We start from the raw sequence: 17123 nt of genomic DNA on the forward strand, positions 1-17123 counted from the left end.
GCGTTGACAGGTGGAGAAAACTTTTCAGTCGCTCTTGGATGTGCGAGAATCTCATTTGGAAAAAAAAAAAAAAAAGAAAATTCACATACCTGAGATACTGTGACAGGTGCTTTTTAGATTAGACTTTCAAAGAGATTGACTTAGACTCCACTGAGTCATGAAGTAAGACTGAAGTTTCAGAGCTCAACTAAAAACTACACTTACATCCAGTGCACACAGGAATACACATTCAGCCACACACACGTATAAACAATACAAAGACGGATACAAAAAGCAAGGTGTTATTTCAATGACAGCTTAGTAATCATATATATATATTTTGAGAAAGGTAAAGGTTTTCAGTATGACAGCAACAGACATCAAATGTCATGTTTACTTTTCAACACTGACGCACTCGGCTCCAGTCCAATGACAGGCAGTCCTACAACTATCAAACAACTCCCACACACACACACACACACACACACACAGCCTCACTCTCTCTTTCTCTTCCTAACACACACAAACACAGAGTGCTCCACACAGGCTCCAACTGCCTTCTATTCTGGTGATCATAATTATTTGATGACGGAGCTTCTGGTTTCTCAACCACGCTTTTGTACACACGATCTCGCTGTGAATAATTTAGCACGGGGAGCCAGAAAGGTGGTCCCTTAAAACGGCAGGTGCAGTCCAACTCAGGAGGCAGGACACGCGGAGAGAGCTTCATCTCTATCTTTATCTAGTCATCCACCCACTCCTGACACACACAGCTCTTCGTTCGGGGCTCTCATCCACCCTGTGCTTCCATCAAGCTTTACATCAATCCATTGTTTCATCCATCCGTCCGTGCCTTCCCTCATCACATCAGGCAACACGGGGTCCAGCTGATGTCACTTTGTCCCATGTAAGGAGCTTCTTGGATGGACTGACGCTCTCTCTGTGTCCCCACCTCAATCAGCCACCATGGAGGAACTCCAGAGAAAACTGAATCAGCGCTATGAAGGCACCAAGCCCAGAAAGGTGAGTTATTAACAGCACCACTGTCTTTCACATTCATGGGTTTTTTAAGTGCTTTCATAACAGTACTCTGTTCACTAAAAGACATATTGAGGTCATTGCTGAGCTTTCTTTTAAGATTTTTAATGCTTCAGTATCAGTGGCATATTGCTTCACGTTGTAACACATAGCTAGCTGAAGCTGCTGTGCTTCATAGTTCTACGCTTCAAACTACATCTGATGCCGTCAAGCCGCAAACTACGAGAGGGAATGAAATGTTAGCTTGTGTGCTGAAGTGCTGCAAATGTTTGTGTGCACCCCTCTTGTCTGATCAAACAGCACTCCTTTTATTACTCGTGCAAATTAGTCACCACGACATGCCGCGGCACCTTTTTAAGAATGTGGAGTAAAAACATGTCACCTTAAACTCGAAACCACAGGTGAGGTTCAAGCTGGCGTCATCCTACAGCGGCCGGGTGCTGAAGCACGTGTATGAGGACGGTCAGGAGCTGGACAGCCCAGAGGAGAAATACCCTCACAGCTTCGTTCATCGCAAGATCCCTCCCAGCCACCTGGAGGTGGAGCAGCTCTGTGGCTTCGAGGATACTCATGGGGACCAGCAGGGTGGGTTTTCATTATTGTGTAACATAGCATACCACTGTGTCTTAATGTGCACAACTGCACTGTGGTGGCTATGCAGTATTTAAATGTGACCTTAGAGCGAGATGTGTATGTTATATTTGTATGTGGTACTCCAGCCTGTAACATTGTGTGGTTTCCATGAACTTATTTGGGCATGTTTTTGCTTTCATAATGACATTATGGTTGTGTATGATTGAGACTTTGCTGCACAGTGTATTCGTATATGTGTGCAAATGAACACCGCCAGAAAATTGTCTCAAATACTAAATGTTACAGCATTCTTCGTGTTGGACATGATGGGGAACATCTCACGGCTATAATTACAGACTCACCTTTCAGCAACATGCACCAGGAGCAGTCAATCAGCTGTGACCTTGGAACATCACCAATTTCAAAGAAATGATCAAATGTGCTTATTTGCTTTGTTGCAAGGAGGGTTAGTTTCGAAGATTGATACCACAATCATATCTGTACAGTAAAAGTGAGGCTACCATCAGCAGCTGCTTAGCTGAGATTAGCACAAGGCCTGGAAGCAGTTAGCCAGGCTCTGGCTAAAGTCAACAAAACAAAACAAACAAAACCCATATATTAGCACATCTAAAGCTCACTAAATAACCCAGGAGTGAAAATTGCACTCAGCTGTTGGACAGGAAATTACGTGTCAAAACGTTTCTCGACTGCAACCAGTAAAATCTTGGAGTCTCCACTGCAAGTTTTTATTATACTGCTTATATGTATTTTTGTGTTTCTTGTAGGACTTTATTCGGAAATATGTATGTTGTTAAGACTGAGGACTTGGTAAGGCTAGGATGCTATGCAGCTAACCTGCGTGGTCACAGTGAGTTAGGTAGAGACTAGTAAGTTATGATTAGCCATTAGCTGTGTTTCCGTCCAATTGTCAATCTGGCAATCTGAAATGTGGCAAAAGTGAAAATGCAAATTAGGTTTCCATCAACTGCTTTGGAACAAATAGGCTACACCAAGAATATATTCGTCAGAAGGTGGCGGTATAGGCAACGTTATGCATGGCTGCAATAAACAGAGTAGAAGACAAAGTACACGAACCAGAAACAAAACCAGCTGTTTACCAAGCGCCAGTATACCACAAAGAAGAAGCAGAAGGAGCAGAATCTTGGTCCTATGAGAGACAATTTATTTGGTCTCCTCATTGGTTGAAAAGTACCTGTTGCTACTTCCTGCTGTGGTTTTGTGCATCCTGGTAATAACCCAGAAGACGCCGTCTTCTTCTGCCTTGAGATTTATTGATGGTTGGCAAACAACTGGTTTTGTTTCTTGTCCATATGCCTTAACCACCTCAAGCGATCATAAAATCTTCATTGTTGCCACTTCTATCAACCTTTTCTAATGCAAACCTTCAAAATGTGCATTAAAAACCACAGCTACTGAAGTCTACCATGACTTCCAAAAACTAAAGTCTACCCCGACTCTATATTTTATTCTGTACCCAGGTGTCTATCCTCCAACAGGGCTCATTGCCCAGAGAATAAACGTGTACAGAGGAATGGGAAGCTACAAGCCTGCTGCAGGCCAGACTGAGGAAGCAGAGGGAGAGGCCACAGTAAGTGATGCTGCTCGCTGGCTTTGATTTAGCTTAATTCTGATATTAATCAAGATCAACTTTGATTAGATTTTGGACTTGCGGTGTCAGTTTTGTTTGTCTGAATGACAAGTGCTACAACCGGTCTTAATTGTCTTAATTCACACTCGAGTGCAGCTTAAATTAACTGGAATCAAAAATAATAAGATTTTGCTGAATCTTAATGAAAATGTCCATCATGGTATCAGTTTTATACGATCTTGAAGTTGAGGTTGGTAATGAAACTAAAACATTCCATCTCAATCTTTATGTTTCTGAGTGAAAGGGTCAGGGTCATGGCCGCTGCTGTGCTTCCTGTGTGAGAAGAAATTGCTCTTTTGAAACGGGCAAATAAGTAGATATTTTCTCAATGTGTGTGTGTGTGTGTATTACTCACATTGTGAGGACAAAAATCTGTTTACACAGTCACATTGTGGGAGCTCATTTTGCTTTAAATTTAATGATTTACATTCCCAGAATGTAAATAGTTGAATTTAAGGGTTAAGGTTAGGATAAGGGTCAGGGTTAGGAAAGTAGTGGCTATGGTTAAGATTAGAGTAAGTCTGCAGGGAATAAATGTAAGTCTTTACATTATCCACGAAATGGAATGGAAACACGTGCGTATATGTGGCCATGTATTACTCACATTGTGGGGACATAAACCTGTTTACACAGTCACATTGTGGGGACTTCCTTATGGGGGACAAAAGGTGAGTCCCCACAATGCAAATCATTAAATCTATTAAATTTTAGGGTGTAGACTTGAGTTAAGGTTAGGGTAAGTCTCCAAGAAATGAATGGAAGTCTATGTAATGTCCCCAAAAAATGATGGAACTGTGTGTGTGTGTGTTGTGCACATGAACCATATTGGATTTGTGCATTTTATCCTTCCTGTACTACTGTAAATTAACAGAAACATTGTCAGTTCAACATATGTACTCATTTCTGGATGCCTGAAACTATTCTCTGCAATCTCAAAAAACACACACAAAAAAAGTCAGTTAACTCCTTAAAACTGCGGTTTTGTGCAGCTGACACCCTTTGAATGGTAAGCTACTAATTTTGGAGCACGATCACTATGCAGCACCTCTTTGGATGCACTTACATAAAGGGAATTATAATAAGAAAGTATCACAGCTCCTTGGAAGGATTGGTATTGCTTTTTCAAACCCCACAGAGCATAGCTAGTCTACATATGCTGAAAAGCAAACACACAAACACAATTACCAGCCAACGCAAACTAATTTAATAATTAATTCATACATCTTTAGAACAGAACAAGAAATAAAGACTTAAAATAGAAAACAGGAAGAGTCGTGGGGTAATTAAAGCATCAACTGCATGCAGCTCGGTGGAAATTGTACAACAATTGAAGTGGAACAATAACAGCAACAAAATTGTGCATCTGACAGGAAAAAGCCACTGTTACTGAGCTGCTGTGGCAGCGGCTTCATTAGTGCAGCAGGCTGAGAGGGAGGTCAGCTACACCGCCTGCTGGCTTAGTGTCAGTTTCATTCTTTTATCCTCTAAACAAAGGCATGCTTGGCCCTGGTGACCAAGGCCAGTATTTATCACTTTTATCAGCTGAAAACAGCAATCTGGATTTAGTTTATCTTTTTAGTGCATTATTGAAAGGATGGCACGGTGGTCCAAGAGGAGCACCCTTATTGTACAAGGTCTAATGAGTTCCTCCCAGTATGACTCCAGCGCTTTCGCTCTCTGCTTTATAATAAAAGAGATTCACTGAAAAAAAAAGCTCTTTATCTGATTTTCGTTTCTGAATGAATCAAAATGCAACTTATCAGATCATTTTAAAGGACCAGTGTGTGGGATTTAGTGGCATGTAGTGGTGATGTTGCAAATCCTTCCGAGCATGTGAGAGAACATACGGTGGCTGCTGAAACTGCTAAAAGAGCCAGTGTTTGGTTTGTCAGCTCTGGGCTACAGTAGAGACATGGTGGTGCAACACGGCTGACTTTATGGAAGCGCCCCCGCTTCCTCTGTAGATATAAAGAGCTGAGTTTAACGACAACACATGGAAATGTAATTATGAATATTACATCCCATTTCTGCCAACTGCAAACCTTGCAGTGCAGGCCTGTGTACATAAATATTTCAAGGTAGACATTAACTACAATTCCCAAGGTACAGTTCGTCAAGAAAACATCACAGAACTTAAAATGCTGTTAGGCGTGATGCTAACGACAGTTGGAAATTTAAATCGACTCGCTTTTAAATTCTGGCTCAAATTCGGATAAATTCAGCATCGATGGTGGTACGATTTGTTAACCACTGCAAAAGTGAAACTACCTGAATTTTCTACCGCTACAATTCGCGCCTCTGACTGGCTTCTTCTTCATGGCAACTGTGGCCGAGGCTCATGAGTATTGTAGTATTATGAGCTGTCCACCGTGCCAAAATGACTGACATCATTGCATAACCTAAAAACACTCTAGCAGCGAATCCCACTTCACAACTCTATAGTCATCACATTCAGCAGAAAAATGCCCACCTTATACTAATAACAAAAAAGATTGTTACCAGTGATATACGATTAAACTCTGCGCCATCTTGGTTGTTTCATGGAGAACCAAACGGAGATTAGTTCAAAACATCAGTGGATCATATATTTTTGCTGGTATAAAATATCAAGGGTTTCTCTAATAATAATAATGATCATCATCATCATCATCATCCATCAGATGGAAATATTGTTGAATTACTGTAGTTTCCAATTCTTCCATCACCAGCTACAAAGCATGTTGTGTTCTGCACAAGGAGTGTGACTCTTCAGCTGCACTCAACTAGAAAACCTCTTCTCACCCACACGTGAAGCCCACAGCTAAATGTGGGCACATTCTCTGAGAGCTGCAGAAAAGAAATCTGGGAAATGAAGGAAATATCTAACATAAGATGAGGCTCATTAAAATGTTTAGCGTTGGGACGCACCAGATGTTGTTTATATTAGCTGATGTCTTGACTTCTTCTGTGGCTTTCAGTCCTCAGTGTTGGACTTCGGCAAAATAATCATCTACACCAGCAATCTGCGCATCATCAGAGCACCGCTGAGGAAACCCGAAGCACTGCGGCACCACGCGGTGCCTCCTGTGGACTTGGAGGGCCACCCAAAGGCCAGGGAGAGGGGGAGCAGGAGGAGGGCTAAAGCTCTTGGTACACAAGATGGGGAGGAGAGGGACGAGAAACAGATCAGCGACGCAGAGACCAAGGTAATGATCCTTGGCCAAATTATTCTCAGTGGCGTGATACAGTTTTTATCACCTTGCCTCTGTTTCTTGGTATTCCCACTCTCTCCACACCGTGTCCTTCCTTCCTACCTCCTCCTCCTCCCGCCTCTCTCTCCCTCTGCATATGTCTTCAGCCATCCTTTCTTCACTTTGTCTTTGCTTTCAAGAGAATAGCTGCAGGATCGGCTGTGCAGCCATATTGTTGTAATTTGTAACTGTTCACTGAGGGGTATTTATTCTCACCCCACAATCTCCTCTGTTTCCTTGTAACTGCCACCTTTTTCGTGCCCCCTCTCTTTTCTTTTCCCGTTGCCCCCTCCCGCTGTAACAACTACCATTGTCCTAGTGTTATCTGTCAACTGTGAGCAGATACTGATGAGTCCACACTTTTGCTCTGCCCTTGCAGCATTTGCCTGCCACTTGCCAGCCTGCAAGGATACCCACCTCGCTATTATCCCCTCCCTCTCACCTCCTCGGCTGATTACTGTTCTCTTCCTCTCACTCCCTCCATTCTTTTCTCACCTCTCTCGTTATTTTCTCATTTTCTCTGCCGCTAGAAAAAAAAAGTTCATTCTCAGCTTTATTTTTTCATTATTTGGCAATCTCACTCCTCTTTGTTACTTTCTTTTCTTTATCATCTTTGCCTCTGTTGTCCAAACTCCAAGGGAGTTAATTTTTCACTGTCTTAATTTGTAACATGGGAGTAGAGTTGTACTTTCTATGCGCACACATTAGCCACATTTCACTATCGCAACGACAGCTGATCATCACAATATAGTGGGTGAACTTATCTCTAACTCTGCGTGCAGCTTAAACTAATGCGATGCACTAAGTCAAAGCTTTAACCTCCATTAACAGAAAACGCTTGTGTGCAGATTTGCCTCGTGAATCTCAGCCAGTCTGACTCTTGTGGCTGCTGGAAAACACAACTTCACAGCAGCTGCAGCGATGCAACCAGCCAATCATGGGCCATACCGAAACACAACTGCGTTCTCTGAAAGCTAGTGAGGGCAGAGCACTTTCTGTTTGTGGTGCAGTTCCAGTCCATCTTCACCAGAAACAGGCGGCATAGATCGGATCATCTGGCAAGTTATGACACATATTTGCTCTTATTGTCGGGCTTTGATGTCAAGTAGCCATATTTATGAAGGAGCACAGGAGGAAGTCAGGTGATGTAATATAAAAGAGGAGTTGTTAAATAGGATTTGAAACACTTTATTTGTGCCACGATTTTTAGATCTATGGCACATTTTCTTCTGCAGCCCTCTAGCATGCACTGCTAGCCGTCTGTCCACTCTGCTTAAGGAAATCCTAACGGGTCAGAGGTGAATGGCATCTGGTTTGTGGCACTTCAATCAGCAACAATTTACTGGTTACTCGGAAAAGTTTTCACTATTTTCTACCGAACATCCAGTGGTTTGTAGAGATTTAACTGGAAGCTCCTTGCACGTCTTCCATTACTATCCACCCCTTTTCTCGTCGAAAATCTACAGGCAGCCGCTCGTTATTGTAAATTTTGCCGTAATGACCAGCTGGCTGTAAAAATGACCGGCTGGCTGTACATTAGCACAGCTACTCACCAAAGGCATTTCATTATAATTAATACTGGAAAAATCGGCTATGTCGTTAAGGCTGTTTAGTGTTTGCCAGCAGGCAGCCCAGTTAAAGTAGATGGCTGTGTTAATGTTCACTGTTAATGAACTGGCTAAAGTTGCTGCAAGTTAATCAGTTTTGAAACAGCTGCAGAGTAAAAAATAGTAATGTTGAAACACAATATTATAGATTATTGATGCATTTCACTGTATGTCATTTAAATATATAATTGTAATTGCAATTGTTAAGACATGGCGGGCAAAGTTTTCCCCTTGCTTTCCAAACTTCCTTTTTCATTCTTTCTTACAACCCTTTTTCACCCTTTGCTTGACCCTACAGTTCCTCTCTTTCACCTCCTCCTCGGCCTCCTCCTCTCTCCTTTAATGTGTTTCTTCTGTCTGCAGGAGGCCGACAGCTGCCAGCATTGTGGCGGTTCGGGCTGCGCTCCCTGCTCTCTGTGTCACGGTAGCAAGCTGTCCATGCTGGCGAACCGCTTCAATGAGTCCATCAGTGATCTGCGTTGCCAAGCCTGCTACCCCCATGGTCTGGAGAAGTGCCAGTCCTGCTCCAGCAAATAGCACTGTTTGGCTGACACCCATGTCTGGCAGAGATAGAGTGAGCGAGTGAATGAGAGTGTGTAGCTGTGTGTGCGCGAGTGTATGCCCGACGTACTATCGGCTTGTCAGAATTGTCTCAGCCGCAATATTGCTCTAATCCAAAATGTTCTTGGTGGGTTGTTTCGGAGCACTACTAGGAAACATAAGCCATCATTGGAAAGGGGAATTGTGACTGTGCAGCGGGCACAAAATCATAAAATACAATTACTGTGTGCAGTGAACATGGCTTGCGATAACACAAACACATAATCACTTTTTTGTTGTCACATTATTTTGCATCTGTGCGCCTCTTCCTGATAAAGCCGGGTTCCACGACAGAGTTATCATTTTAATTAAAATGATGCAAACATTTAGCATTTTATTTCATTTACTGGGAAGGCTGCCCCATTCCTATCTCCACTCTCTATTCACCAGATAGAATGAAGTCTTTTATATCCCAGCGTGATGTACTGTACGAGGGTAATTGATGCTTTCATTGTTTTTTTGTTTTTTTTTTCTAAACAGAGGGGGAGATCAGGAGTTTAAGATGAGAAAGAGAAAACAGGAGAGGATGAGAGCAAGTTTAACAACACAAACTGAATTTGAGCCATGATTAAAATGCACTCCACCCAACAATGGCAAGCTGACCACAGCCGCTGTTGTTAATAAGGAAAGAAGTTACAAACTTTTTAATGCTACATCTCAAGTCAAAGATTTGGAAGACGGTTGAGGGTGGAGCATCACTTCAGGACTTTAACAGTTAGAGGAAAGGAAAACGGGTAAATTAATGATGAAAGAAGGTCTGCTCAGGAGGTTAAAAGATGGCGATTGTGAAGACGTTTGTTTAATTCATAATTTCACTCTCAGGTTATCGCCGTCCGACTTGTTTCAAAGCTTTATCCACAGAGTTTTGGTATATGACTGAAATAAAACGCCCAGTTAATTTTCAGTGCCTCGCCTTTTATTGCGTCCAACAGCTGCTGTTTGAAAATACAGCTTCGCTTTGCATTGGGTTATTAACACAGGATTATCATTTAACATCAGCAACACACCGAAGTCTCCTCAACGACTGATTCCATACAATTAAACGTAGCAAATCCAGTTTATTAAAACAGCGTAACTCCTAGACAGCCATCTAATGTTTTCCCGCAGAGCGCATAAGTCAAGGATTCATCCTCCCGCTTCGTCACCGAGCCTCAGATCTGTCACAGGTGTCACCGCCACATCAAACATGTTTGAGTTTTACGGCTGGAGTCTGGATTAATCTAAATGTATCCTGCAGTCAGGAGCCGCATCATAATTCAAAAGGCAGCGTCTGCGACTGCAGTGTGTGAAAGTCATTCCTTAAATGTTTGATGTGTTTTCACAGTGGGTTAGTAGTGCTTGTTTGTGTGTTCCCGGCTTGAAAACTGAATGAGACATAACAATAAGGACAAATGCAACGCGCTGCATAATTCCTAGTCATTCCATCTCAGTCATTGAACCTCAAATCAGCTGTAATCAACCACAATGCTTTTTCCTTTTCAGGATGATTTAGCAGAAAAGGAAAGACAAAATTAAAAAATGACGCCTCAGTAGCAAATGGCTGTCATCGTAACAGCTTTCACACTGGTATTACCGCTCAGTGATCACCTTCATGCAATTATGCATTTTGTGTATGGCGACATCCGCATTTGGATAAACACATTACAAGCAATGTTAACCACACAGATGTCATGCTTTGTTACATCCTGTGCGTTTAACAGATGCACGTATGTGGAGTTAGTGATACGAGCTGAACTGAGCCATAGGGTAGTTTTCAGTGGCTGCTGAAATGGCATTTTTTCACCACTATCCTTATGCTGCAAGGCAGGGATGATCAATCAAAATCAGTGTTAGCAGCGGAGAGCGCTGACCACATCCTCCAAGGTGTCGGTGGCCCGAAGTCACGCCAGAACAAGCACCCCGGACCATTACAGCCCACTATCCCTGCCCCTGTACCTATCTTTGTGCTGGCATTTCCATTATTTCTGCCTTATTATTTTAGATGGCCTCACACTCAGGTAAAGAGCAGACTATTAGCCCACTGGCCAAAAGCCCCATCAGCAATCAAATACCTGCTATTTCTGGGATGAGAAGAGGAACCTGAATCTCCAGTCTCTCTCTTTTTCAGTCTACTTTCTCTCTCTAAAAAAAAAAAAAAAAAAAAAATCTACCACCCATACTGGAGTTTAACACTGAGCTTTTTAACTTGGTCATTTCAGCTCCCATTCTCACTCGGTATTCCACAAGGGAGCCAAAGTGATGGAAAATCACAGAACTGTTTTTGGCCTTGTCTGTTCCGCTGGAAAAAAAGTGATAACAGAGTAGGTGCTACACTAAATACTGTGTAGAAAGGGGAATTCAGACAAATATAGACAGATAACCGGTGGGCCATGAAGATCACTTTGTAAATGTAGAGGGTAGCCGTGTGCACATTCCCTCCTTTATTTGGGCCAGGAGCAGGAAAGTAAACCTCCCTTTATTAATAGGTTAAATGTTTCAACATGACCAAATGTGAGGTAGAGTCAACCAAACACAAACAGTTATCACCAAAAAATGATACAAAGAAAATACTTAAAACACATAAAACATATCTTGAAAGAGAAATATAGCAGAAAATGACGTCAATGTGCAAATTGAATGGTGGAGAGAAGAAAAATCCCCCCTCTCATGAGTGTACAAAATCAAATTCGGACAATATTTCAACAAATAAAAACATTTAAAATGCACTTAATAACAGATGATTTCGTGCTCATACCCCTCTATTAGCAACACAGAGCTCATAATCTGTACAATTCTACTGTTCTTCAAAGCAATACAACAGCGCTCTTGCAGGCATTAATTCAGTGACTTGTCTTTTGTTTTCTGGGTGGACACACACTCCCACCGTTTCTACTATTGTTGTGATATACTGCGGAACATTACATAAAACGGCCATTTATTTGAGATTTCCATGATCAAATAACGCCCTGTTTAATCACAGCAGCTGGTAAACAATGGCTTATGAATATAGAGGGAAACAGTTTCCCTGGTGGCAGGATCATCACTTATGATGCTTTATAGATATATCTGTGATCTCTTATAGCCCATTTGTAATATATGACACAGGAAGCAGACTGGGAGCAGACTGCGCACATTAATCATAAACTCTCGTGCGAGAATATTTCGCATGTCGTAGGGAAGGGAAGGGAGCCCCATTTCATCTGCAAACGCTTTAACTTTCTTTTTTTGGTTACTAACGATCATTCTGTCCACCTGTCTGTGTCTGTCATTATAATGGATGAATCTCTCGTGTGTAAACCACCAGCAGCTCACCTTATTGGCCTTATAACTTTCCACTCATATGCAGTTTGCTGCTAATTCTGGTCTACAGACCTTTTGCTCTTCACCAGATTGCCATGCTCCGGTGGTAACAGTCTTCATTTATTTACTTAAGTGAATAACAGGGGTGACTGTGGTTTTAATACCATTTCTTCACATCTGGACAGTCTGTCCCTGACCTACTGAGTGAGTGATGAAGTCATATTATTGGTTGGTCAGGTGTTTCCCCATTGGTTGTTGCTTTGTCAGAATGAATGGGCGCGAGCTATCCTCAGTTATGTCCTCAGGAGCACGCTGATCATGCACAGTCCAAAGTTTCATCGACTCCTGTTACTTATAAGAAACAGGTGGCTTGTGTAAAGTTTAGGTTACTGAACCGCATTATAAAGGATTGCAAAAAAATTCACACAAGAAACCTAATTTCAAGCACTTCTGGACCATCTTGCAAGCGTTGGTAAACAAGTAGCCTTTGGAAAGCACTCGGAAGCACTGCGGCCTGGATGAATGAGGATCTTCACAGGCGTAATTTCACGTGATGAATTCATCTATGGGCACGTGGTGATTGTGTGTGATAATGTACTCCACATACTGTTGGAAAATATGGCGGTTCTCCTGTGAAATGATATGCACCACACATAGAAACACCAACCACACTCACACGTCTAAGAGAAAGCACTTCCACAATGATGAAGAGGACACATACAGTAAGTTATTGTTGTTCTCTTCCTCTGTGGTGTTGGGTTTTCTACCTTCTGGTATAATTGCACTTGATGCATTATGGATGCTATAAGGTCACACCTTGTATTACTAAAAGAGACTATCAAATATCACTGTCTTTGTATAACATTGACACTTTGACATCATATGTAATGTAAGCAGTGCCTAACACCTACCTGGTCACTCACTCTGGATGAGAGTGTCAGCTTAAAACTGAATTTATAAAGCAATCCCATAAAAGTTTGTGTCATGTGAAATGAGCCTCCCTTGTCACAGTGTGCTGCCATCAAGAGGAGTCCGTATGGAAACACCCAGAACTAAGAGCATTCTTACTCTGTGGTGTCTCAGAGATACTAAAACTGTGACGAATCTTTCAAATTACATCCCCGGATTCCACCTCCAAGTTTGCAGAAACTTCTAATGAATCTATCCATTCCCTGTCTGCACACCTGCTCATGCTGAGAGAAGGAGTGAGAGAGATTCAGGAAGTTAGAGAACAAATTAAAGTCTCCCCATCGCGTTTCAACCACACTCAAAGATAGCTTCTTTCACACAATCTAATTCCTACTCTGGAGGGTTGACTGACAAATTCTTCATTTGCATGACGGAAGAGGAGAAAATTCTATGCTACCGCGAGACACAGGAAATGTAATAACGTTGCGATTTATGGAGATGATTCATAAACAATTGGTTTACCGCTGTCATGTCTGGAACTGCAGATGATTGGTCTCGTAGGAGTGTGAGCTGTGCATGCTATAAAGCTGCAGAGTAGTGCACACTTGACTGGCAGAACATACAGAGTGGAGGAACATTAAAAGGTGTAACAGAATTTAGTTTAAAACATTCAATGAACTAAAGTCATCACCAGAACAGTTTTGATGTCTACTGAAGTTAGCATGCTAATCAGCAAGCCCCAACCCATCCTGTCCCACTTTGTACCTCAAGGGGTCCCTCCTCTCCCGCTTCACACCTACACCTGATGAGTCTTTGTTGTCCCCGGAGTCAGAGTCCCGGTTGGAGCCGCTGTAAATCACCTCTGTGCTGCATTCCCTGTTGTCAGACTGGCCTCCGTCAGTCTTGGAGGCTGTCTTTGGGCCGTGTTCAATAGGAGGCTGCTGAGCCCGGTTCTGTTGCCCGCTCGCCTGTCTCTGGTCCTGGTGCCCATTCAGGCGCCACTCCTTCACAGTGCTCCTGCGCTACAGGTGTGAACAACTCAAACATTCCTCAGTCCTGGTGGTTTGAGCTCACAGTCCAGGCACAGTGAGTTAACAGGACAGCTAAGTGCATGGCTGAGTGAGTTAACCAGCTAATGGCAGCTACAGTGAGCAGCAGTTAGCAGTTGATCTGATGATGATGCCGATCTCCTATTTGTTTTGAGTATGAATTTGACAGGTCATATGTTCACTGACAGGGAAGTGTCCATCATTTGAAATAGCTAAAATATTTTGTGAACTAAGGACTTAATTTAATCAACACCTTTAGTGTAGTGTGGTATGTCCTGTTTCTCTGGGAGTAGCTTGCAGGACCGAAGGTGGAAGTATTGTTAGAGATAGATGTGAGACATAGAGAGGAGGTTGGGGTGGATGGTTGAGCGTAGAAAGCATTCTAATTTTGACTTTTCACATCAGTCAGTGTTGGTTTCTCTCAACCACGACTGCCATCTTTTCCTAATCTTAACCAATCGTTTTTGAAGGCAGTAACAAACAATCTATTTGGTTTGAAGGTCTTGTTGTCCAGCTTTGCTTGTCCCCAAGTGGTTGGATGTTGTAGTATGACGCTGGTAGACACTTCCTGGGAATGCTGAGATAAAAGGACTGACAGCAGCATAAAGACCAGTTCTCACCAGGAGCATCTCATTTGTCTGAAAACAAAAACGTATGCAGTCACAAAATTTTGAGAGATTTCAGTACCTAAAAAAAAAGTGGCGCTCCAACTGTCCATGCCGCCATATCCGTTTGGAAATATGTAAGAAAAAGAGTGTTATCCAACATGCTATGGTGACAGTAATTTAGGAAATCTGCATATTTTCTCTACTGAGATGTTCTAAAGTAAATTTTCATTACCACCACATTGTGCATTCTGCTGCTGTTGTTATGCAATTCACCACTAAAAGCTTTTTTTTTTCTTTTTTAAATGGAAAGATCCATAAACGCTATCAACCCGAATACACGAAGCAGATCCTCAAGGCCGCTGCTCGGAACATCAACATATTCTTGTATTAGCATTCGCACACGTAACTACTAATTTCACAGCCGTTATTTGATTAATGAATTCTGGAGACCGCGTGTTTTATGGTGCAGGTGCAAAGAAGGGGAGAAGAGCAACTAAAACATGCAGAGTGTTTCAATTTAAAAGGCCAGACAGCGAAATGTCTCTCCCCTAAGCAAACACAGACCAATATAATCACAGCCTCAGATGGAACTTTATTCACTGCTGCAGCGCGAAGCAAATGCAAAAATTTCATCACACGCTGAATGTTTATCAGTCGAAACGTGCGCCTAAGCAAAATCGATCTCTAAAGAAAAACGCCTCCCAAGTGGTCGGTGGAAATACAAGGCAAAGTTTGTCCACCAGGAAACGGAATTAGTTTCCGTTCGCACTATGTAAACAATGTAATGAGTTAAAATAGTGCAGCTGCATTGAGATGCATAGTGCTCCATTAGTTTCTCTCTATTCCCTTCTGTTTACAAACCGCCCAGTGTAAAGGCCACTGCCTCAAACTCACTCACAAATGTCAGACTTTTAGCGCCGCCATAATTGAAAAGGCTAAAAATCTAATTTGCCAATTATCATTCAGAAGTCCCCAGAGACGTGAGCACCTGTGCTGACACTTTCAAAGTTTACCCCTGCCTTAAAGAAAGGAAATGCGGCATGTCTTTTTTATTCTGTGAAAGACGTATCAGAGGGAAGAGGACTATTTATATAATGAATGGTTATAGACTTCTATTTGGCGAAATAGGCTCTGTGCCTGAAGGTGCTCCCCGGTGAATGTAAGCGGCAGTGTACGATTCACCGGGGAGAATGACAATAATATGCACATGGCGATACAAAACAGAACCCAAAAGACACATAACACTGAGACATAGGATGAACCAAATGCACAAGGTGAAAGATCGATTGTGTGTAAACGTGGTAATCAGTCATCCCGGTCAGCGTGCAGCAGGCAGCAGCAAAGCATTACCAGCAGGGTGGTATTATGTGGGAGTGTGGGTGCTGGTCATATTATAAAGATGGGCTCCTTGTCTTCAATGAATGTGGCTCGCGTGTGTGCGATTGCCGTTTTTCAGATGGAGGTGTGCGTGACTGCGGCGCTCTTTCAGAGTCACTGCGAGGCCTCATTGGTAATCACCTCAGCACCTCCCTCGCTGAGCCGATTTTATGTTTGTTTTATCAACTCTCTGCTGATTATATGAGCTCCTACCACCATCTGTCTCACACAATGTAAATGTGATGGCTGTAATTCCTTATCTGATCTGACTGATAACATATTTTTCTGCATTGTCACTCACCTCTGTGATGCTGTATTTCTGCCTATTTTGGCCGCATGCTGTTAAGCTGCCTGTTACCTGCTTCTGTTACTATTCTTATTCTCTTCCTGCGGTGCCTGCGATGTGTCTTCATTTACAGCACACCCTTGTACCCTCAAGATAAATTTCATAATAATGGATAACAATTTATTCTTAATTCGCTGTTTGATTAAATCTAATGAAATGAAAAGAATGCAAACTGTTGCAGCCTTGCTTCTCCAAACCCAAAGGTAGCGCCTCAGTGCCGCCGTTGCTGTATAGGGTGAGCGTGCTCTCTCTTGCTCAGCCTTCACTCAGCATGCACTTTGTGTTCTTCTGAATATATTTGCAATTATTTTGGCTATAAATGTGTAACACGGCAGAAATGGAATCCATTGGCTCACTACTGTGAAGAAAGATACAATCAATGCCTCCTTCCTGGGCGGAGGAGACACCACTCAAGAGGTTTTAATGCATAACATAGAGGCTGCTGCAGCTCAGACTGGAACATTTTATCGTTGTAGATATGGTAATGCATCCATCACAACCATGAATATCCCTCTTCACATTACGAATTTAAACTGTTGTGAATCAAATCAATAGCATGGGATATGGATATCAAATAGGGGCCCACTTACATTTATTTATATACTTGTTATCATAATGCACTGTATGTTCTCAAATGTAAAAGCTTTATAAATGGATATGCATCCATCTTCAACAGCTGGCAACTTAGGAATCTCACTTGAATAATATTTCATATTAATATAAATGTCTCATTTTCTTTCACTCTTAATGTCTCGTTTTCTTTCATGCTGATTCAAATTCCTGACAGATTTCTGTGGGTGGTAATAGCTGTTTGGACCCCCATGCTGCATGAAGACTGTGAGCCCTTGACCTCCAACAA

At 42.3% G+C, this 17123-nt stretch overlaps 1 protein-coding gene across 1 annotated transcript; it reads left to right on the forward strand.

The window, feature by feature from the left end:
• Positions 1 to 903: 903 nt before the first annotated feature.
• LOC121617773 (glutaredoxin domain-containing cysteine-rich protein 2) lies at positions 904 to 8633 on the forward strand. Its single transcript, XM_041953004.1, has 5 exons — positions 904 to 1002; positions 1419 to 1602; positions 3090 to 3199; positions 6217 to 6444; positions 8460 to 8633. Exons 1-5 carry the CDS (start codon positions 946 to 948, stop codon positions 8631 to 8633), a joined length of 753 nt encoding a protein of 250 aa, XP_041808938.1. The 5' UTR covers positions 904 to 945.
• The last annotated feature ends 8490 nt before the right edge of the window (positions 8634 to 17123 follow it).

This window comes from Chelmon rostratus, chromosome 14 (assembly GCF_017976325.1).
Source record: "Chelmon rostratus isolate fCheRos1 chromosome 14, fCheRos1.pri, whole genome shotgun sequence".
Classification (NCBI taxonomy): Eukaryota; Metazoa; Chordata; class Actinopteri; order Chaetodontiformes; family Chaetodontidae; genus Chelmon; species Chelmon rostratus.

Excerpts from the sequence above, each read along its gene's own strand:
- LOC121617773 (XM_041953004.1), top strand. The coding sequence starts at position 946 with ATGGAGGAACTCCAGAGAAAACTGAATCAGCGCTATGAAGGCACCAAG. Across the intron at positions 1,603-3,089 it reads TACTCATGGGGACCAGCAGG|GTGTCTATCCTCCAACAGGG; the intron begins GTGGGTTTTCAT and ends TTCTGTACCCAG. Across the intron at positions 3,200-6,216 it reads AAGCAGAGGGAGAGGCCACA|TCCTCAGTGTTGGACTTCGG; the intron begins GTAAGTGATGCT and ends TGTGGCTTTCAG.